The sequence below is a fragment of the Silurus meridionalis genome, chromosome 8, assembly GCF_014805685.1.
Source record: "Silurus meridionalis isolate SWU-2019-XX chromosome 8, ASM1480568v1, whole genome shotgun sequence".
Classification (NCBI taxonomy): domain Eukaryota; kingdom Metazoa; phylum Chordata; class Actinopteri; order Siluriformes; family Siluridae; genus Silurus; species Silurus meridionalis.
This window is the reverse complement of record NC_060891.1, coordinates 5,470,705-5,494,106: the sequence shown is the minus strand read 5'-3', so window position 1 is coordinate 5,494,106 and position 23,402 is coordinate 5,470,705. Positions and strand designations below refer to the sequence as shown.

At 38.1% G+C, this 23,402-nt stretch overlaps 2 protein-coding genes across 6 annotated transcripts in view; one reads left to right on the top strand and one right to left on the bottom strand.

Annotated features, from left to right (window-relative positions):
- fancm (FA complementation group M) overlaps positions 1–23,370 on the bottom strand; it is a 35,574-nt gene extending 12,204 nt beyond the window's left edge. Inside the window, exons 1-10 of the mRNA XM_046855967.1 lie at positions 21,680–23,370; positions 19,593–19,765; positions 19,435–19,512; positions 17,324–17,482; positions 2,532–2,663; positions 2,296–2,428; positions 1,733–1,825; positions 1,502–1,594; positions 1,170–1,360; positions 206–412 (exon numbers count right to left, since the gene is read on the bottom strand). Of these exons, the coding sequence (XP_046711923.1) occupies positions 206–412; positions 1,170–1,360; positions 1,502–1,594; positions 1,733–1,825; positions 2,296–2,428; positions 2,532–2,663; positions 17,324–17,482; positions 19,435–19,512; positions 19,593–19,765; positions 21,680–22,295 (1,875 nt within the window). The 5' untranslated portion in view covers positions 22,296–23,370. The remainder of the gene's footprint in view (positions 1–205; positions 413–1,169; positions 1,361–1,501; positions 1,595–1,732; positions 1,826–2,295; positions 2,429–2,531; positions 2,664–17,323; positions 17,483–19,434; positions 19,513–19,592; positions 19,766–21,679) is intronic.
- Positions 5,737–23,402, top strand: part of soul3 (heme-binding protein soul3) — a 24,752-nt gene continuing 7,086 nt past the window's right edge. The window contains exons 1-5 of one of the 5 annotated variants that reach the window (XM_046856003.1): positions 5,739–6,184; positions 8,571–8,665; positions 11,045–11,189; positions 11,287–11,470; positions 11,567–11,947. In XM_046856003.1, the coding sequence (XP_046711959.1) occupies positions 5,938–6,184; positions 8,571–8,665; positions 11,045–11,189; positions 11,287–11,470; positions 11,567–11,738 (843 nt within the window). In that variant the 5' untranslated portion in view covers positions 5,739–5,937 and the 3' untranslated portion in view covers positions 11,739–11,947. Of the gene's footprint in view, positions 6,185–8,570; positions 8,666–10,020; positions 10,367–11,044; positions 11,190–11,286; positions 11,471–11,566; positions 11,948–23,402 lie in introns of those variants that run through there. The other 4 variants (XM_046856004.1, XM_046856006.1, XM_046856005.1 and 1 more) reach the window with 4 other exon arrangements.

Sequence of the window (23,402 nt, the reverse complement as noted above, 5' to 3'; positions counted from 1 at the left end):
GATTTTCTATGATGGACAGGAGTTTTGTTCAGTGACCTCACTGTCTCCAATCTGTGTCCAATTATGTATTCAGCATTGCAGATGATTTTATTGATCTTATAACGCTAATTAAAATAGGGATATCACTCATTAAAATGTAGGGAAAGGATTACCAGAGTGTCTTCTTTAATATTATTATTATTTTTTTATTATTAAAAGGACTCACTCTCTCCTCTCGTCCTTCAGCCAGTATGACCACTATGCGTCCCTGCCTGTGGCGCCCGGTTCGGCCCATTCGTTGCACCAGACGAATGGGACTTTTCTGAGCGTCGAAGCAGACGATTAGGTCGACCTCTCCGATGTCCAGTCCCTCCTCCCCCACACAAGTAGAGACCAAGGTGTTAAAGCCGCCCTCTCGAAACCGGCGCACCACCTGATAATATTTTAAAAATAAAACACATTAAGAACGCATAATATATACAAAAGTAATGGGACACCTGACATTTTCAGCTACATGTGGTACTACCACAAACTGTTCCCACAAAGTGGTAATATATATATATATATATATATATATATATATATATATATATATATATATATATATATATATATATATAGACACGCCATAATAAATAAAGCTGAAATGAAAAAAAAAACTATATGTGCGAAAAACTAAGTGCACCTTATAATTGAATTCCTCGTACAGGTCATCGTGTACTTTATGACTATCAGTCTCTTCCATCATTATTGAGTTACAGTGGTTGCACCCAGATCATTCTGCACAGTGGCCTTAACTATGCAATAAAGATACCGAATAATGCATCATTTCCTCCCTGATGACCCGAACCCCCACCCCTCCGTCGAGTTAAACATGCTCCTGAGGTACCAGTGATCCTTTCCGTTTCTTCTTTGCAAACCTGCCCGATTCATACTGATGCCCTACCTCTCATTTGGAGACAACATGCTGCTGCTGAGGATGGTTCCCTATGAACAGTTATAATAGCTAAGCATTACAGTCAACCGTTTTTGCATTCCTGTGTCTATAAGTGAAAATCTGATAACCTCAACAATGACGGAACTACAATAAATGACTATTGGTGCACACAGCTAATAATCATAAGCAGAGACTCAATGATCATGTATGCAATGATGTAAGGTAACTCTTGCACCCATGATTAAGATTTTACCTCAAGCTGCTCCTTCTGAGTGAAACCTCGAACTCCTTTCCCGGCAGACGCTTGCCCCATAAAGGTCATGACCCTGACACGGGGTTGGTGGCGATTAAGCATCTCAGCGATCTCCTGAACGCTCTCGCGAAATGACGAGAAGATCATCACTCTTGTGCTCTCTGCTTTGGCTGCAGGTTCTGCAGCATTACCTAGAGCAACATGATCAGAGATGGATTCGTTTTTCCAAATATAATACTGATTCTGGTCAACACTATCATGGAATAACATTTTATTTTCATGATTATGTTAAAAAATATAAAGTCCTTGGATATAAACGTAGTAAACTGTACCTGATCTCTTCTCCCAGTCATTAAAATGCTGCTGGATCACCTCATCCAGTTTTTGGAGCTTTGGATGGCTGTAGAAAAACTGATCCCCAGGCCCTGAAAAGAAAAAAAAAACAAACATCACATATGATCAGTGTAAACAATTAAACCACAAAGTCTGAAATGTAACAGGCTGGAATAAACACTGTGTATGATCTTTAATGTTGGTCTTTCAATTAAAGAACAATAAAGTGCCTTTGGTCGTGTCAAGAAACATGGTCTCCATTTCCCTGTACAGGTCCATAAAGACAGGACAGCGCTGCAGCTCGTTTCTGGCTCGTGAAGTCTCTGAGAAAATACAAAACGAATCGTGTAATTAAAAAAAAAAAAAAAGTTTATAATTAGAGGTTGGCCAATTAATATGTTTTGCTTGTTGAATCACTGGAACTACCGGTAAAAACACATACCGGCAGTTTTTCCGGGTTGCGTTATACAGTACGATAGCGGCCTCTAGAGGCAAATCACTGCTATATATATATATATATATATATATATATATATATATATATATATATATATATATATATAAAATACATATTTAATTCATTAAGCATTTTTTAATAAATTATTATTATTTTTTTTAAACGATCGGTTGATTAATCTGTTCACAGGAAGTACAATCCCATCTGGCTATTGGTATAATCCACTATCTGTTGACCTCTGGTTATAATGCAAATGCAGTACGCAGGCCTTTAACTATGCAGTGGGGTAAAACATAATGCAGCACTTAACAAGTCTGTTTAAGCCCCTTGAGGCACCTTTAGAGCCGGACATGATGTTCTGTGCGAAAAGAAAGAGAGATCGGAGGCCCATCTGCTGCAGGAGCTCATAACCATGGTAGAGGCTGATACACAGAGCGAAATCACCCTCCAGTGCACCGTGCTGTGTTCCTGCTCCAAAACATTACAAATATTTGCTATTATTGAATACAATCCAATATCATCACATTTCTTGCACTCTATATAGGTCACAGAGCAGATTTTAAAGGCCGTACCGTGAGATTGGATGGAGGGTTGCGTCTAAATTGCTCTCGAGCCAGAATGACCTGGTATTTTGTGAGGGAGCGAAGGTCACGCAGGTTCAGCACGCTCATCTGGGTCAGGCGCGAGGTAAATCTTTCCAAAACCTTTTTCAGAACCAAAAACAGGCTGTTGGTTAACACGATACAATTGAACATTTACACAATACAAAATACACACAACAGATCTTTGTTAAAAGGTATTATGACAAACGATTTTTTTTCGTAGACATCAAAAACTTATTATGAACAATGAACCCAAACGACTAAAGGAACAGACTCCGAAAAAAGGAAAATCTTAATGCTGAAAACAGAATACAGGGAAATTCCATGCCAACTTGGTCTCACACATGAGTGATGGTCGGGTGTCCACAAACACTGTGTGTGTGTGTATGTGTGTGTGTGTGTGTGTGTGTGTGTGTGTGTGTGTGTGTGTGTGTGAAGCTTCCTGGATAAAACCAACTAGTACACACTCCTCTCTCTAAATCAGACAGACTCTAATATCTGTACCATATCTGTATCGACCACACACACAATACACACCATTCAATGTATATTATTTTATCCCGGACTGTAACCTGTTATACAAAGGGCTTCAGATAAGATTGCGCACATTATAGATGTAAATCATGTTCTTTATTTAACAAGCCCCAAATGCCCCCTGAAACACCAAACTCATAGCTTATGGAACTGCCCACTTTCAGACAGACATTCGCAAACAGACCTGGACGAAGAAATGCGAGATTCGTTTTGTTTCCAGCTAAAATCCTAATACTTTTTGCTACCTCTGTAGAGAAAGCGAGTCTCTTTTACTAACCAAATGTCCCCCGTCCCCTTCACTATTCCGGTCTCTTTCCCTTTTGGGGTTGAAGTGCCTGGATCAGTTCAGTGTTGCTCAGCAGCATGAAGCCAGATGACTGCTTGAACTGCTATAAATGCTTTGGAGAGTATCGTATCGGAAAATCCATTTCACTAATTCTTTAACATTAGAGAGGTTCATTTGGTTCATATACACACACGAAAAAGAGGGACCTTTCTAAGTTCACACGGTTGACATAGCTACCTGGATGTGATTTGGAACTGTGTGTGATCGGATCGACACGGGCGCACCGACAAGGAGGCGAGATTCTTATGATTAACCCTGTTTTCCAAGGACAATGGAGGGCTGGCAGTGTGCACATTATTGGTTTAATATGGGATTTGTTGTGTGTGTGTAAAGTATTGCAGTACGAGTTGAGGGACATTTATAAAGCCTTAATTTAACTATACATACTGTTATTATTCAACACTTCCGCTTCAGAAGTCATAGCCAAAGTTGAATCAAATCCTCACGTATTTCTCTGGTTTTAGTTCTTGTGAAGCTAACCAGATGTCAAAAAAAAAAAAACAACAACTTACAAGTAAAAGTAAACACAGCATGCTAAATTAAAGTAAATAAAAAAATCCAAATCAATATTTGGTGTTCGCACCCTTTAGCTTTCAGTTCTTACATCTTTATTTACATTATGTGGGGTGTCATTAACAGCTGCGTAGGAGGTTTACAACTGGGCGAGAAACAGAGGAAGGGCAAACTATGAAGGTGAGGTAGTTTCATGTCACAGGTCCTATACTGTGGAAAGACTGAGCACAGCAAGGAGACACAAGGTCTCTCCCGGGCAAAGATTTCACAACAGAATGGGGTTTCAAGATGTGCTGTTCAAGCTATAAAAAAAAAAGCATACAGTGTTGAGGAACATGGATGCAGTGGTCAGCCAAAGTCACTTAATGCAGCAAACGAAAGGCACATCGCTGACTTGTCTTCGAAATCAGATGTCCAGCAGTGCCATCAACAAAGAATTGGTGGAAACCAGGTACCCAGGTACACCCATCTACTGTGCAAAGAAGTCTAGCCAAAAGTGGTCTTCACAGAAGAATTACAGCCAAAAAGTCATACCTCCGACATGGAAAGAAGACTATTTGAGTCAGCAATGCAGGAAAAAAACTAATTCGAATTCATTCTGCAGCAGGACGACGACCTTAAACATACAGCCAATTTCATTGAGAACTATCTTCAGTGTGGAGAAGAACAAAGAGTCCTGGGAATAATAGTTTTGTCCCTCTCAGAGCTGCCCTGATCTAAACATAATCAAGTCTGTCTGGGAAAACATGAAGAGAAAGAAGGATTTGAGGCAGCCTCCATCCACAGAAGATCTGTGGCTAGTTCTCCGAGATGTCCAGAACAACCTACCTGCCGAATTCCTTCAAAAACTGTGTGCAAGTGAAATTGATGCTGTTTTGCAGGCAAAGCTGGTCACACCAGATATTCATTTTGATTTGGATTTCTTGGGTCCATTTTGTTAATTGATCAATTATACTTAGTATATATTTAGGTTTACTTTTTTTTCCTAAACATTGTTGCTTTACATTTTTCCAGACCTGCCTAAAAGGACTTCACGGCTACCACAGGTGGACTTCAATAAAGTTGTAGAAACATCTCATGGATGATCAGTGGAAACACGATGCACCTGAGCTCAATCTCGATTGTCATTTCGAAGGCTGTGAATACTTACGTACATGTGATGATTATGATTTACTTTATATTTTGAATAAATCTGCAAAGGTTTCAAACATTTCTTTCATGCTGTCATTATGGGGTATTGTTTGTAGACTTTTGAGAAAAAAAGAATGCATTTAATCCATTATGGAATGAAGCCGTAACGTAACAAAATGTGGAAAAGTAAAGTGATGGAGTGAACAATTTCCGGATGCACTGTAAATATATAATTATTATTATTAATATCCAATCAGCAGAAAGATGCACAAAAAAATCACAGGTAAAAAAGATTCAGTTAATGCTCTCATCAAACATCAGAATGGGGGGAGAAATAAGGGATCTCTACAGCTTTAACAGCAGAGCATCTGCATCTCCGTGCTTCTCACAGGGAAATCACAAGGACTTATTTGCCAGGGGGCTGTGATGCACGCGCACACACGCGCATGCACACGCGCGCGCGCGCACGCACAGAGCGCTTATATTCCAAAAATATATGTAGATGCAGTTCATATATAGAACCTGAGCTGTTATGTAAACAAAACTAGCAAATTAATAGGTTTATTATAAAAAAACACGATCAAAAAGTACAATTTTGTGCAGCGCTTCCACGTGGGTTGTCCGGGTCACGTGGTGTCGCTCGAGCGCTTATAAAGCATGAAGCGCGGCAGAGTCGCTCCGGAGCTGCGCTTTTACTTCATCTGATTTCTTTTTTCTTTTTATAATAAAAAAACGGCTTTGTTGTTGCTTTTGTTTACTTGTTTGTTTGTTTGTCTGTGAAAGCTCGCGCGGTTCCGAAAAACAATAAAACGGGAGGGCGCGCGCCACTAATTTGACCTGCGGGTATTCGTGATGGACGGAGGGACGTGTGGGTTTAACGGAGAAAGAGAAAGAGGTAGAGGAAGAGAGGGAGAGGATCAGGGGTCGGAACCTCAGCACGGCATGATCACACTGGAAGATCTCGAGACTTTATCTGATGATGATCAGCTCTCTGGTTCGAGTTTTGCGGAGAGGGAGATGATGGAGGATGAAGAGCAGAACAGGATGCTATATTTCTGGCAGGACGCCGCCAGAGGACATCGAATAGAAGTGCCGAGAGGTAAAATATAATATGGTTCCGTTTATTTATCTAGCAGAGGTGGCGAAATAAGTCAATCGTCATCGCCCCCTCTTAAACGTTGGCGTATAGATGATTGATAATATGTCCATCAGAGGTCATGATGGAACCTTGAGGCAAGTGCGTAAGTTTGAGGACACCTGACCTACTACTTCTTTCGCTCCTATTAGGGGTCGCCACAGCGGATCATCCATCCCATACCCCCCTGTCCTCTACATCTGCCTCTTTCCACCCAACTACATGCATGTCATGTCTGTACCAACATTTAAAGTGCCCACTCTAACCTCCACTCTCCTACACTCCTACTCCTCCCCCCCCCTCAATTTTTTTCTCCTTTCCCTCCTCCTTGACCTCCTCAAGCCCATTGAACACCATTGAAATGAACTGTCTCCTTACTTCCTCTAAAATCATTGTCAGATCTCATTATTGGAGCTGAAAGATCACTACTAACCAGAGATGGTTCAAAGCCTTTATAGAACACTGAAACTGATTATAACAGCAAACAGAACTAAAATAATATGTTTAAAAAGCACATATGGTGTGGCGGTCAGGTGTCGCAGTGTGAATTCACCATACAATGGGAAACCTAAAGGCTCTGCAATGTTTGTACTCGGTTAAACCTGTTCTCTGTTATCACCCTGGCACATCTGCGCACATGAAGGTAAACCACACGGACCTACTTTGAGTGCCAAAGGAATGCAGGCACGGAGCGGAGAAGATTACAGGGCGCAATCTGAGTGGCACCGAAGGGAATGCAAACTAGGTATAAGATGCTATGGCCACGGAACGACAAGATTGTTGTCTGTCTTGAAATAGTGTTGGATCAAAGCCAAATTTATATATATATGACTGGAAGCCGGAAAAACTATCGGTATGGACTTTTTGCCAATAGTTGATTGCATGAACTATCCTTAACCTTTATTGATAACTAAGGGAAGTTTTAGTTTGAAAGCCAACCTTTATTATCAAATACAGATATGATATTAGTAAAACATATATTTATATACATATTTATTTTTTTTTAAATATGACTGGCATTGTTCAGAATTTTTTTGGTAATTAAATCCAGTACTTTTTTAACATGAAGGGTTTAGTTTGTTTGTTTTTTATTCAGTATACATAAAAAAAGGCAGTTGATTAGTGAGCAAATGTTTTGATTTCAATAGCAATGAACATGAAAACATGTCATTATGATAGTAATGTTCTTTTCATAGGCTATATATCTCTTGAAAAGTAATGCGCTCATTTGTCTGAACGGTGCATAACAAAATAATAAACTAATCTAGCATTAGGAGACATAACGAATATATTTAAAATCATAATAAAATTCCCACAATAATACTGGTGGTCACTCCGGCATGTCATTTTCTGTTACAGACAGAACACCATCGAATAAAGGAAAAACGATGTGGCCCTCACAGACAACATCTCTGCTGTTTTTTGCACCTTTGACTGTATTATACTACACTGTTTACATGCTGTTTTTTGCACTACATTGTTCTGTTTATATTCTCTCCCGGGTATAGTTTTTACAGTTCTCCTCGCACAGTACTGTATAATCAAAGTATACAGTGGGTTTACTGGTCGGCGCTATATTGGGTTTTGTGTCTTGTCTTGTGTTGTGTTGTCTGTCTGTACTGTTTTTCGTCTGCACCATTTGCACTTGGTTGCACTCGATGCGCTTTATGTAGCTTGTGTTGTGTTGTAGCTCTATGTTGTTGTTTAGTGTAGCACCAGGGTTCCGGAGGAACGTTGTCTCGTTTTTACTGTCTACTGTGTACTACTGTGTATAGTAGAAATGACAATAAAAGACACTTGACTTGACTTATGTTTGGGGACTGCTGATATAGATGGTGGGTGTATTGAGTGTACAGCTTGTTTCACTGGACAATACAGTAGAACATAAACATGTGAAATATGCCTTTAAGCTGTTCACAATAAGCTTGCTGGAAAAGTTGAAGAAGTGTTTTTTACTTATTGTGGGTGTTACTTTTTGTTTCAGTTTGAATGCATGTCTTATTTACCAATTTTTTTTTTTTAATATAATTAAATTATTTGTATGTATTTAATTTAGTAAATTTTCATGAATCAGTAGCGTTTTTTTTGTAATAAAGTTCAGTATATTGTCCATGGTGTGTTTGTTTTTTATACAGTATACATTTTAGAAACTATTGATTGATTAATCGCTTAGCGGCAAGTACGATCCAACCTAGCTATCGGTACCTGTAAAATCCACTATCGTCGACTTCTACTAATGACGGAGCTTTGCTAGTGCTAATAACTAGTTCAGGCCAGGCTATGTTCTAATAATTTATTGCACTCAGACCGAATCTCAATGTGCTCTTATTTCCTCCTCTTGTTTTTACAGATATGGCAGAACCCATTCAGCAGCTAACAACCAATAATAACGGCACTCATCAGCGGGAAACGGTTTCATTCACACTTCTCTCACGTAAAAAAAAGGTAGGAATAATTATAAGCAGACTTTCAGCTTCGCCAAACACATGCTAAATTAGGGGTGTAACGGTGCACAAAATTCACGGTTTTGTTACGTACCTCAATTTTCAAGTCAAAATATTCAAGTTAAATCTGGTTTAATTTTTTTCTGGTTAAATTTGTAAAACAATTTGAAATAAAATGCCTGCTTGTTTAAATAATATATAAAATAATATATAATATCTATAAATAATACTTCATAAAAATATATAAAAATAGAATAGAATAAGTCAAATGAATGCAATAAACATTTTATTATATTGATTAAATTGAGTAATCGATTTAATTGGCACAAATGAATGAAATATAATTAAATAAATGGAAAATTTCAATTAAGTAGTTAATTTTGGTTGAATTCCGTTTGCGTAATACAGATGTGTATAAGTGTGCGTGTGTGTTTTACATTTAATATTAGATTTTCTAAAGTTATGATCTTAACCTATTTTTCTGTTCGGCGTACTTTAACAGATGTCTTTATTCATTCCTTCCATCGTTCATTCATTCACTCCATCGATATGCGAAATTGTCTGTATTTTCTCCTTTTAAAAGAAATCGTTGAAGCTGGATACACTGAAACGCTAAAGAATTCATATCGGGAGACTGTCATACGAGATTTTACGCATGCGCAAAACAAAATCGCACATTCAAATTACAACGCACTTCAAAGTTTCCAGTACGGAGTGAGTAGCCACAGTGACACTGCGCTAACTCTAGTTTCTTTTTTTTTTTTTTATACCCCTGCCATTGTTGTGTATGTTTTCAAGTTTAATAATAATAATAAAAAAAAAAAAAAAAAGTCAGAGGTTGAGACAAAACAAACTCTCTGTCCACACACATGTGCACCGAACTGAAAGCCCTGTACCAGTACACGCCTGTTTTCCACACATTCTAACATATACAGAGCGTTTCCAGCTTGTTTCATTTTGGGGATAAGATGTTAGACTTCTGATCGGAAGGTCATGAGCTCAAATCCCAGCACCACCACGTTGGCACTGCTGGGACCTTGAGCCAGGCCCTCAACCCTCAATTGCTCAGTTGTATAACTAGGATAACTATAAGTCGCTCTGGATACGGGCATCTTCCAAATGACATAAATGTAATTATTTTTTCTTTTTGTTTAATATAGAAAATAAACCAGAGGACCGTGGGTAATGAGTGTGGGTTTCTCATGTATCGACTTTTTAAAATGTTGTTTATGTATAATCATATTGCAAACCAATATTTTGATTAGAGCTGTGGTTAATTGTTATTAGCGATTAATTCGACTTTATGGTTTTTGTCGATGTTGAAAAATTAAAACCGATTTTGATTTCCAATTTCAGGCGGGGTTTCTTCAGTCGTATGAAAATGGTTCGGGTTTGCAACTTCCGACGTTGAACAAGCCAAAATAAAATTTGTCCGTAGTTTGTGGAAACTAAAGGAAGCAGCACGACTAATTAATTCAAGCACCTCAAACAGAACCATGCTTCTGAATGGGAAAATATTTTTTCTTTAGGGATTACTGTTTTGTTTTTCCAGGTGACAACTGTTTATTTCATAAAAAGTGATTTTAGTTAAGTCTGCATTTTGCACTTTACAAATCCTTCATATTTTGTTATATTACTTTATTTTCCTAGAAAAAACAGAAATTGTAAATAAATTGTACATTTTGCACTTTAGTAATCCCCCCCCAAAAAAGGTTTTGATGTTGTATTCATTATTATTTTTTCTAAAAAAAACAAGAAAACTTGTTAGCGAAAGTAAGTTTGCACATTGCACTTTTAGTTCAAAAAACATCATGTTTGGTTATAATGTTTAAAAAAAAAAGAAATAAATAATTTTTAAAAAGTATCCTATAGTCTTTATATATTTATAAAAAATATAAATAAAAATTGAAAAATCACACTAAAAATAACAGTAACACTTGATGCGCAACTTGTACAAAAACACAGAAATAGGAAAAGAATTCCTGGTTTAATTGAATCGTTTTAATCTGCTACAAAGTCCTGTTTGTGAAAGGGCCATGCGTTACAAGTCAGAAGGCACTTAAGAAAATTTATTCACTGTTTGAACCCAAAAAAATTAAAACGTACAATCTGTAACCATTTTGCGATTTTTTTTTCCAACTGTATCGTGTTGAATCAGATCGCACTGCATTTAAATACGGGCAAATCGCTTTGGTAGCTGCTTTATATGTATCTTTAATGTATCGTATTGTTGGCTATGCGCATCCCTATTTTAAAAAGGAATAAGGTCCTGGATGAAGAAAAGCCACGGGGAGATGCGAGTTCCAGGGTGCTATAAATCAATTCTATTAAGAAATAGTTTTACAAGGATCTAAAGTGCGAGGTGTGTTTTCCCGCCCAGCAGTGTGGGGACCTGCTTTACGAGAAGCGGCGCTACGACAAAGCGCACTGGGCCTGCACCACGGTCGAAGAGGAAACGTACGAACAGAGCATTGGCTACGGCTTCATGAAGATCATGAGATACATTTGCCAGCAGAATTCTTTAGGTATGACAAAGAATGAATTGAATAAATAAATAAAAACGCAACAAATAGTAAGTTTGCTCACAGATTTGTTGCATCGTCTCGGTGCTTTGCATTACAGGAATTTATCTGGGCATGACCATACCCATCCTGACGGTGGTGCGAATAGAGGGGGCTAACGAGAGCTTGTCAAGAGGAGTTACCGTAGCGTACTATCTTCCCTTAAACCACCAGGCTCGGCCACCACAGCCTCTTGATCCCGACATTGTGATTGAGGAGTGGCCAGACACTATAGTCTACACCAGGTCCGCTGCATGAGAACACGTGTTTTACAGTTACAGGTTCATCAGTAAACAGATGTTCGTGCTAATTAGCAAGTCATGGTGCGTTCTGTGTCCCAGGGCCTTCAGTGGTGCTACCAATGAGTCCACCCTCACAAATCAAATCAACACTCTGGCAGAGATCCTGGATACTCCCGAGCTGTATGTCACCAACTCCTTCATCGTAGCCGGCTACACCAACCCCGCAGCTGCACATCGCGTCAATGAGATATGGTTCATTCAAAGACAGTGAAGGGTTTCCTGAGAAAACATCCTCTGAAACAGGAAGTTCGAAAGGACGGTATATTTCTGAATAATAACTCGCAGCAGTGTAAAGTTTTTCCGCTCAGCTTAACTTTTTCTTTTTCTTAACTTTATTCCTCTGTAAAAAAAAAAGTGTTCTTTCTTTATTAACAAATTTCCAGTCAGCTCTCACGTTAATTAAATTAACAAGTGCGTACACATGCTGCATGTTTACTAACGTTATTCTTTATCAGGAAGTTAATTTCCAAGAAACGCTTCAAGGAATCTTGCTGTGTAAATATGAAGGGCTATGCATTCTTTTCTTGCTACTGCCTTGGGTCAGAAATTCAGAAAACATAAAAACAAAAAATTTTTTAAAAAATACAAAAATAAATGAACTGGGGCTGTAGCTAGCGATTATTTTAGTTGTCGAATATTCCGTCGATTATTTCTTCTTTAAAAGAAGTACTTTTTCGTTATTAAAGAGCAATACTAAATATACAAAAGGAGATAAGACGGGTCTCTTAAGATGAACAATAAATTAAATAATACATTTGTTATTGCTGAAACTGCATACAAGAATATCTGTCAAAACTAAACCCATTTAGTGTATTTAATAATACAATTATTTATATAAATATATAAATAAAAACCATAAAAATCTACTTCAAATTACTTAAAACAAACAAACAAAAAAAACCGCACTCTACGGTGTTTTCTTTCCGTTTTAGTTTGAAATGATCCCAAAGTTTGGAAACTTTCTGGTATTTTCTTTGGTCCGAATCTTCGCTCCTCGCAGTTTTCTCCCAGTTCCGCCATTTTTCCTTCTGCAGCGTCTTCTGTGTTTACCCGTCAAGAGCGCTCCAGAGTTCAGTGGATGGTGCGTCAGTAATAATGGTCCGTGTGGAAACACGGTGCCAGTGCTCAGTGTTTAGTTAAATGGACTAAATGAAGCAAGGCAAATAATTTTCTTTGATGCTTTTTTGTATTTGAATAACTCGAGAAATTGTTTCAGCCCTAGAATGAACGTGGGAAGAAAGATGTTGCTGTAAACCAAAAATCGTGACTCTACATGATTCTACCTTGTGGCCATCTGAAAAGTGAAAGCCAGGTTCAGGAGTCAGGTTCAAATTTGTCTATATTATTAAGGACCTAATGCTTATATATAACATCTATCCATCTATCCACCTACCTATCTATCTTTATATAGTAGTGCTATTTTTATATTTTAATTATATACATTTAAATTTTACTTTAAAAAATGTTACTAGGTGCGTTTCGGTTTCTATCCCGTAAATAATAACAGTACAATCAGTCTTAAATATGAACACACATTGAACCAGTTAATAATAAATAATTCAATAAAAAATTTATATTATATTGTATCAGTGCTGTAACTCTGGTCTTCTTTCTGCTTTTGTTGTGTTTTTGTAAAAAGCTTGCTGTAAAGCTTGCTCAGTGTCCATCTGAACAGAGGGCATGTTGGAGTATGATGCTTGTGCAAAAAGTCTGTTAGCCGCTTCACTTAGGTTGGCGAAGACGGCATTACCGACGTTGCTGTTCGCCAAGGCCACGAACTCATTTAACCTGTCCAAAATGAAATGTGTTCTGAATAAGAGGAAATCTGTAGAGTCTGTACTGGCATTAACTGGCATCATAACTCTTCCACAATTTCCTCTTTTGGCTGTTGACTGTCACTTCCCAATACAAACAGGCTCAATAATATAGTCCCACCCCTGACACTTGATTGACAACTTTCCATAAAAGGCATCGGAAATACAAAAGGATCTGCAATTCAACTTGAGTTTTGGTGGGGAAAAGCGAAAAAGCAGACTTGTTAATTATTATTGATATTTAAACACGCCACGGTCATAACTCGTAAGAAAGATTTGCTTTTCTATTTGAAATTTGCCGTTCAGCGTGCCTTCTCGATAGCGAAAACGCAATCGTTAATGCAAGATGTAAAACTGTGCTTGGAATATGTCATAATCTATGCGTCCAACTATGGAAATGGCAAGCGCAAATACAATTCAAAATTCCTTTCCAAATTCACAGCCTTTGCTCAATACGTTAGTCTTTTTGAGGATGATGCTAAACGCTTGGCACAGCTTTTTTTGGGCAGTTTCTCCCATTCTTTGTTTGCAGAACCTCTCAAGCTTCATCGGGTTGGATGGGGAGCATCAGCCATTTTCAGATCTCTCCAGAGATGTTCAATTGGGTTCAAGTCAAGGCTCTGGCTGGGCCACTTAAGGACATGCACATGGGTTTTTAGTAAGTTTAAAAAAATGCCTTTTGGAAAAACATAGAACCAAATATAAGGACCAGGTTTATATATTTTATTAGAGGTCACTAAACAGCTAAATTAGTATAATGCGCTGGATTGTTTCTCATTGGACGATAAGTTTTAGTGAACTAGAACTTTGAAAATAAAACCACATTACTAGCAGGTTACAGTCATGTTTACTATTTATTTTTGATTTTTGTATATTATAAAGATCATAAATGAGAGGAACCATGGCAATACAGTCAGCCCCCCGTCTATCGTGGTATTTCCGTGCCAATACAACTGTGTTAATTTTATTATAATGTTTGGTATAATGCAACATTTATTTTTGGTCCATGGCCCTCAATGAAGTTTTATTTTTAATTTTTTTGGCCCTTCATAGAAAAGGGTTTGGGCACCACTGAGCTACAAAAATATCAAGTGAAAACTGAAATTTGGATATATTGTTTCATATTCGCCCTTTGATCTGAAACACAAATGTCTTTTTTTATGTTTGAATTACATTCAGAACAGTATTTTTGAATACTGAATTATAAAAGAGGGAAACCAAAGCGACTTTCAATTTAATATATAGCATTTGGTATAATGCAACATTTCCTTTTTTTATATTTTCTGCCAAATCTTCTTTGAATTTTGGCCTTTCATAGGACAAACTTTTGGCTTCTTCCGGTTTAGACGTATTGTATTTTAACCAGACGGCAAAATGAACGATTTAGGGAGTGTCTAGCAAATACCTTAAATGCAGACGTAAACAGAAGACTTCAAAAAGACAATTTCGGAACAATAAGTGGTTTAGTTGGTGGTTCGTTATGGGCGTGACAATAAAAGACCTGCTGGAATACTATGATCACAGTAATTATGAATACACTGGATATTAGTACAACCAAATCAAACACGTACACATTAATAGTGTTGGTTATTTAGACGCAGGAACAGACAGTACACAAAAAGAAAATCAGTTTCAGAAAATGGATGCAGTCATTTTGAAAATGTCTCATGTATGTTTATGAGTTAGATGGAAAAGGACTGGCAAATCCTGTTCGGTGACTCGATGTGATTAGAACTGGAAAAGCCAGAAACAACACAAACAAAAAAACAAAAACTGAGAAGCAGCAGCAAGTCACAGCAGATTTGAAAGCTACAACTCTTGTGGAAAACGGTTCCAAAACCACAAGTTCATAATTCCTAATTCCTAATTTATTTATTTTTGTCTTTTTATGAAAATTATAATTATAATTTTTAATATGTGAAACATAACACAACCTTTTTTTCAAATTTTTTAAACATCCATAATAATGAATAAAGTTATGTAAATAACCAGAACTTCATCCTTATCCATACCCAACCCAAATTATCGCACAAAAACTGGTAAAATGGATATAGAAATAAAATATAAAAAAATTAATCTAATAAAGTGTTTAATTTTTTCAAATGTAGAAAAGACATTAGGTTTGTGGACTTTATGCACAGTCCATGCAACGCTCAGTGAACTAGGATCTGTTACACTAGAGATCACCAGATCTGACCTCTGGATTCACAGACGAACGATTTGGTTTCGATTTATTCCGAATCGAATCCAAATTACACGAAAAATCTCAGTGGCAGATTATATTTTACACCAGAAAAAAGCTTATGGACACCACGAGAGACTTATACGCGTTTCTTTAAAAATATTAACAAAAAAAATTATTATTTTTAAAAATATTACTCACATCATATCTGTATTTGATAATAAAGGTTGGCTTTCATACAAAAAAAAATCCTTTAGTTATTAATTGAGGTAAAAAGCACAGACAGTTGACTGCTGGAACTGTCGGCTACCAGGAAAAAAATCCATCCCGATAGTTTTTCCGTCTTCTGGTCTGCTTTCGTTACAAGAGCGGCCTCTAGAGGCGAATCACTGATGCCACGTGCTGTTTTTTTTAATATGCGACTCTGCACGCTGCATGAATCGCTATATTATATTTCTTACTTAATTATATATATCTTTATATAATTTATTAGCACATTTTCATCATTGAGTACAGGCTTTTTTTTCTAATAAAGTTCAGTACTATTTTACATAAAGTGTTTGATAGTTTTTCAAATGAATATTAAATAAAAACCAGTCGGTTGATTAATCGTATAATCGGCAAGAACAATCCAACCTATCTATCTATCGATATCAATACTCTTTTTAAGAGTCAATAAGCTTAAACAACGAAACGGCTAATTTATGGATTTTTCTGGGTTTCACAAGTTTCAAGCCAAAAAACTAAACCCCCAAAAACATTAGACCAATGAAATTGCCGAACGGGTTCAGGTGAACCAATGAAACTCTTTATATTAAATCAGATGCGCTCCCACTGAATCGGGTCGCACCACATCATAAATATGGATGATGTTCCTCTGACGTTTGACCTGCCACTCACTCGGACTGTCTACAGGAAATGTGAATCATTCGTCATGCTGAAAACAACCGGGCATGAAAAAACGCACTTCACCTGTGTTCTGAGCTGCACGGCATCGAGAGAAATGTTTCACCGATGGTGATTTTTAAACGCACGACGATGCCAAAAGAAAAACTCCCGAGAGAAATAGTTGTGAAAGGAAGGATGAAGACAGTGAACAATGACTTTCTTGGTAGGCAACTGTTTAGATACAAGCCGTGTAACAGTCACTGTCTTTCGTTAAAACCTGTGTAAAGTCCATTAGTTTCAATTTAGACATTGCGGCTTATAGACAGGTGCGGCTTATTTAGGTTCAAAATAAAAATCTTTGTAAAATTCAGTGGGTGCGGCTTATATTTGGGTGCGCTTAATAGTCCGGAAATTACAGTATATAAAAAGTGTCATTGATAGTAATATTGTTCTTTTAATAGGCTATATATCTTTTGAAAAGTGATGCTCATTTGTCTGTACGGTGCATAACAAAGTAATAAACTAATCAAGCATTAGGAGCATTAGAAAAGCTTTATAATAAAAAAAAAAATGCATTTCAAATCATAATATAATCTACACACTAACATGTGGCACTTACAGAAAAAGTTTGGGGACCTCTGGACTATAAGGACTATATGGACAGGGAGACTGTAGGAACTCCGTGTTACAACCGTTGTGCGCGGAAAAGCATTTCAGAACCTTTACAAACTTCGACAACAAGAGCAGAAGGTCAACTCAGGTTCATCTTCCTGTCATCTAAACCCAGGAGACTGAGGCTACCATGGGCACCCAAATTGAGCTAAAAGCCTCACTCTACGGTGAGGTGTGATTCTTTAAACCACTTCCAAATATATGCAATCAGGGCCCACATGAAGATCAGGTGCGTCCTACCTGTATGTAACGAGACTGGTATCCAGTGAGAGATTCCCCCAAAGGGACAACAATCTTATCCAGGGTGCGCTGATGCGAGTGCGCCTGAACGTCCGGACTCTCCTCCGAGCGCAGCTCGATGTGAGAGATCAGTAGGTTGAAAATGACTTGCTGTACCGCCTACGTGCAAAACATACACACTCAATGGCATCAAACACAATATTGATAATGATCAAAATAATGTAGAATGATGGCTGATTCCAGTGTTCTTTGCTGCCTCGATGGCAATAAATGCTTGATTTTGATTGGTCAAGTGGTGTTTGATCATATCCAGTAGAACTAGTCGACTGTAAAGCTCCAATCAGAGCGACTTACACTCTTGGGATGGGCGGATTGATCCTAAAAGTATCGATATTTCCGATACTGGCAGAGTATCAAAAGGATCGGTTCTAAAATAGAAGTATCGATCCTATCTGTTTTTTTTAAACAAGTGAGTTTAGAATATTTGAATAATTGTAATACGCGTATACCATATAAATATTTATACTTAAACATTAACGTCAATAGGAACTATATTTCCTTCCACTATACCACCGCTTATCATGACAGCGTTCGCTCAAACGGTCAAAACACACTCAGTTAAGTGTCCAGCTGGGAGATACAGCAAATACAGTGGAACCCGGCTTTGTCGATGTCCTAGGCGGTCGCCAAAAAGCATCGAGGTAACCGATGATCGAGATAAACGAAAATCAAAATGGCGGCAATATATTAACGTGCTTGAAATTTCTTTATGTACATGATGTGCGTTAATACATGAGAATGTGCATGCACGTGTTTTTGAAGGGTTTTTTTATACAACAGCGTTGCCGCGATTTGTTTGATGAAGGCATGCTATAAAAATACATACAGTACATGTTTATCTGTCAGGAATCCACCTGCCACGCCCCCTTCGGCCCCCTTCAGCGTGGCAGGTGCTTTCTCGGCCGCTTTCTCTGAAGCTCTGCTTCAATCACGCACATATGGTGCTCGTTTAGCATCATCACCAGCTCCTATTTAAACTTCCACACTCTCACTGTCCGTTATTGTTGGTATATGTTGGTTCTCGACATAACCGATAAAAAATGCTTAGAAAAAGCGAGAATTTGGCGGTTCCACTTCAAAAACGCAGACTTAATAGGGTTGTCGAGGTAACCGAGGTCGAGATAACCGGGTTCCACTGTACATTGTCGCTTTTTTTAGAATGTTAGACCGATTCACGATTTAGATTTTTTTGTGTGTGTGTGTGTGTGTGTGTGTGTAACTAGTCAACTTAAAACACATCTACCACAACATGACTGAAGTAACATTCTCTTCTTGATATGGTTAAGTAGCGTTGTATTTTTAGTGCCTCAATAGTCAACATGGTGTAAATAAATGTAAAACAAATTCTTTAGTTAAATATATTTACAGAAGTTATTCCTGGCATATATTCTTCAGCATGAGAGAACTGAAATAAATTAGATGGCGCGCCATCATGTGGTCGGAAAGTGTAGTCTCTTAATCATGAGTGCGTCAACATTTTTATTAAAAATAGCAATACCTTGGTTTAGGAAAATATAAAATATAAAAATATAAAAAAAACAAAAAAAAAACCAGGTAATTTCAATACATAAGTTATATTACCAAAAAGTATTAGGACACCCGACTTTTCTAGCCACATTGCGCTTCTTCTCCGAAACTGTTACCGCAAATATGGCGGCACACGATTATACAGGATGGATTTGGTAGAATGAACTTTTCCCCTTCACTTTAACTAGGATACCCAAACTCGTTCCAGCATGACTTTGATTTCCTGTTATAGAGCTCCAACGCTGCTAAGGCCTTCTCACCATCACGTACATCAGTACCTGACTTTACTAACACCCTAGTAAATGAGTACAAAAATTTTCACTTAAAAATCTAGTAAAACATCTTCCCAGAAGAATGGAGGTTATTATAAGAGTAAATGTGGACTAACTGTGGAATGAGTTTGCAAAAAAAAAAAAAAAACACAATTGTATGGTCGGGTGTCCACAAACTTTTGGCCACATAGCATATATACTGCAGGCAATGTGTCCTTTGTTAGTGTAATGATGAAAGACTATGATTCGAACCTTCATGTCTGCGCCGGGCGTAGCGCTGAGAGCTAGGACGCGGAACTGTTTGGTCTGGTTCCATAACTCCCTCACCACCTGCAGGACAAACGCATTAGTCCGGGTTTTCTCCACGCGTATGTCCGTCTGAAGAACATATATATGGAAGACGACAGTACCTGACAGTACGCGTGATTCCCTGAAGCCTTGTGAGCTTCATCAATCACAACGCACTTGATCTGAGGAGCGGGACACGTGTTTCGAGACAGATCGTTCACCATCACCTGCGGCGTGAGGAAGAAAACCCGTCTGGATCGCCACAGCTCTCTCCTCTGTGGGGCTGGGGTGCTTCCTGAAATAAAAGAGAGAATTCATTCCTGTATTAAAGATAAAAGACAGACGGGAAGACAGATGTTGAGTGACTGGTTGGAAAAAAAAGGAGCACAAGCAGATAGATAGACAGAGTGAAAGAAGGGAAAAAATGGACAAAAGTCAGAAGCATGATTAAAACTACAAGCCAGGCTGTGTGGGGAATTTTCGGGAATTCCGACATAGGGGTGTACGATATAGTCTATGATAATAATCTACGAATAAATCTACAATAATAGTCTACGATATCAGAATTGTTGTGTGATTAGACATAATCGGGTATATCGCACAACCCAAACAAAACATAGGGTTGCTTAGTTTTTTTGTGATCTCGACATAATAGTCTCGTTATCACGACTTAATTTTCTCGTGATAAACACTTGAATAAGAGCATGTTCCAGAGGCATCATGGATAATGACCATAACCATGTAATTAACCATGAAATTAAATTAATCACAAGGAATGTTCTAGAAGCAGCATCATAGATAAATTGACGCGTCCGCCGCCATACGTGCTTTTGTTTTTTATCCATGATCTTGCCTCTAGAACAGGGGTCACCAACATGGTGCCCGTAGGCACCAGGTCGCTCGCAAAGACCACATGAGTCGCCCGCGAGGCTTTTCTAAAAAATAGCTCACTGTAGCGCCACTTGCCAGTGAGCTGCATCTAATTTATTTTGTTGCTATTCTTTTTTAAATCACAATTGCATAAAATGACAATATAAAAAAAAAAAACTTAATTGATCATCTGTACAAAAGTGATCATTTGAAAATGTAAATACTTGCAGAGATTTATAGAAATAAAGTTTTACATATTGATATTGATCTGTTTCCTACCTTTTAAATCATTGTTGATAATGATTGTTAGAAATCATTCACATGATCAGTGTCTTCACATAGATGAATATCATTACTTTATCAATAATAACATATAATTAAAGGTAAGTTGAGCAAATTTGTTATTTCAGAAGTGTGTATCAAACTGGTAGCCCTTCACATTAATTAGTACCCAAGAAGTAGTTTCAAAAAGGTTGGTGACCCCTGATCTAGAACATACTCTTATGCCCAATACACAGAAAAAATTATCAATGTTTATATTTCAAGATCACGAGAAAATCAAGACGTGATAACAAGAAACGAGTTCTTCTGAGTCGCGTTAAAGACTCGTTCTTCTAAATCGCATTAAAGACTCGTTCATCTAAATCGCGTTAAAGAATCGTTCTTCTAAATCGCATTAAAGACTCGTTCATCTGAGTCAAATTAAAGACTTGTTCATCGGAGTCACATTAAAGACTCGTTCATCGGAGTCACATTAAAGACTCGTTCATCTGAGTCACGTTAAAGACTCGTTCATCTGAGTCACGTTAAAGACTCGTTCTTCTGAGTCGCGTTAAAGACTCGTTCTTCTGAGTCGCGTTAAAGACTCGTTCTTCTGAGTCGCGTTAAAGAATCGTTCATCTAAATCGCGTTAAAGAATCGTTCTTCTAAATCGCATTAAAGACTCGTTCATCTGAGTCACATTAAAGACTCGTTCATCTGAGTCACATTAAAGACTCGTTCTTCTGCGTCACATTAAAGACTCGTTCTTCTGCGTCACATTAAAGACTCGTTCTTCTGCGTCACATTAAAGACTCGTTCTTCTGCGTCACATTAAAGACTCGTTCTTCTGCATTACATTAAAGACTCGTTCTTCTGCGTTACATTAAAGACTCGTTCAAAATGAAAGAATTGTTCATGAACGACTTGTTGCTACAGTGAGGTTCCTGCCTGTGGCTGCATGAACGGGGTGCGCTGAAAATTCTCACAACCCTGAACAATATCTCATCATAATGATCATAACCATCAATTCAACATATATGAACTTGGTCTGGTTTAGAAGACAGTCAGCACAGAGCACCTGTCAGCTCGGCCATGTGCTGCTGAGGAATCCCCATAACTCTGTAACACGCCTCGATTTGCTGAGCGACGAGGGGCTTCGTGGGCGCCAGGAACACAATCTTCCCTGCCGGATACCACCGGTAGAAGTTATACATCACCACCGACGCTATAAACGTTTTCCCCAAACCAGTAGGCAAGCATACAAGCGTGTTCTGGAACAAAGCCGCTTCCGAGATCTTCAGCTGATAATCCCTGATTGGGAAGTTGCTCGGATAGATCCATATCCGTCCCGACGAGCTGTCGAAGCCGAGAAGATCTGAGGAAACTTCTGAAGAATCCGTGATTGAGGTATCAGGAGGTAGAGCAGGCTGGGTTTCCAGGCTCTTCTCAGCCTCGTAAACGGCGACAAGGATCAGATCGTCATCAACTTCATCCATCTCGTGTCTTTGGTCAATTTCAGCAAAAAGCGAAGGCGCCACATTGTGTTGTTGCTTCTCCTTCACTTGGCTGCTCGACCTTGCTTTTGCCCTTCGCTTCTGGGGCAACTTCTTCCCAAGGTCTTTACTCGGGAGTGTCGTCTTGGGAACGGCTGAACCCCATGTCTGAAATAAGGTCTTCTGATTTGCACTGCTCATTTTATTATTATTATTTTAATCAGACATAATGAGAAGGAGAATCTTCTGCTCAACCAAACACGATCTCCAGATTTGAGTTAGAACCAAAGCTGTCATTAGTGTTCAGATAAACCTGCTGGGTCTACCATCTGATCCAGGCTCCTGTCGTGATGATGAGGATGGTGGTGATCTGATCTTCAGCTGGATAACACACTGGTCATAATGCTCTTCTTCTTCTTCTTCTCCTCTGTGCTGTTACATGAACGTGTTACATTCGTATTGTTATAAATTAACCCGTGTTTCATTTTAAATATGCATTTCTGCGTAAATATGCGGTCATAAAGCTGTTTAAGATGCTACGATGCTAAAGGTTTGGATTTGTTTACGCTTTCTGCAGCCTACATGCTCAAATGTGGCGCTCAAAACATGTGATGAAGCGCTTCCTCATTCTACCAAGAGGGTCGGTGTCGAGGTGCAGCACTGCCACCTGCTGGACTGGGGTAGAACCAGTGTCTGAACCACAGTCTAGGAGTAAACAAGCTGCCAACAATATATTATACATTTGTTTGTTTTATTAGGAAAATTCCATATTCATAAAAAAATGTGGGCCAGACCTGTAGACCAAACTTTTCCCATTTTATTAATGACTTTAAATTGTATTTAAATCTCTTGGAAGAAACAAAAAAACAAAAAAGCACTGAAAACATGTAATGCTCTGAAAGCTTTGAAATGTTTGTAATGTTTAGATTTTTATAATGTATTTTTTTGTTTATTTATTTATTTTTCTGTTATTTTCCCTCCATCTGTGTATTTCCTCTCTTGGTCCACCAGATGTGACTGATATTTATTATGCAGATAGATTTCTCCTCGTTTCTCAAGCGCTTTCCTTTCAGCACCACATAAAATACAGATTAACATGGCAGAGGTAGAGCTGCATTCTCCTCAAAAACAGAACATTTGGAACTGAACATTTGGTTTTATTAATCTTTGTGCGCTACAATGGCCTGTTTGTGAAAGGGCCATGCGTTAGTATTCAGAAGACACACAAATAAATGTATGATTTGTGTGTGAACCAAAGAAATAAAAGCAAACTATCTGTAACATATAGAATTGGACATCATCATATTT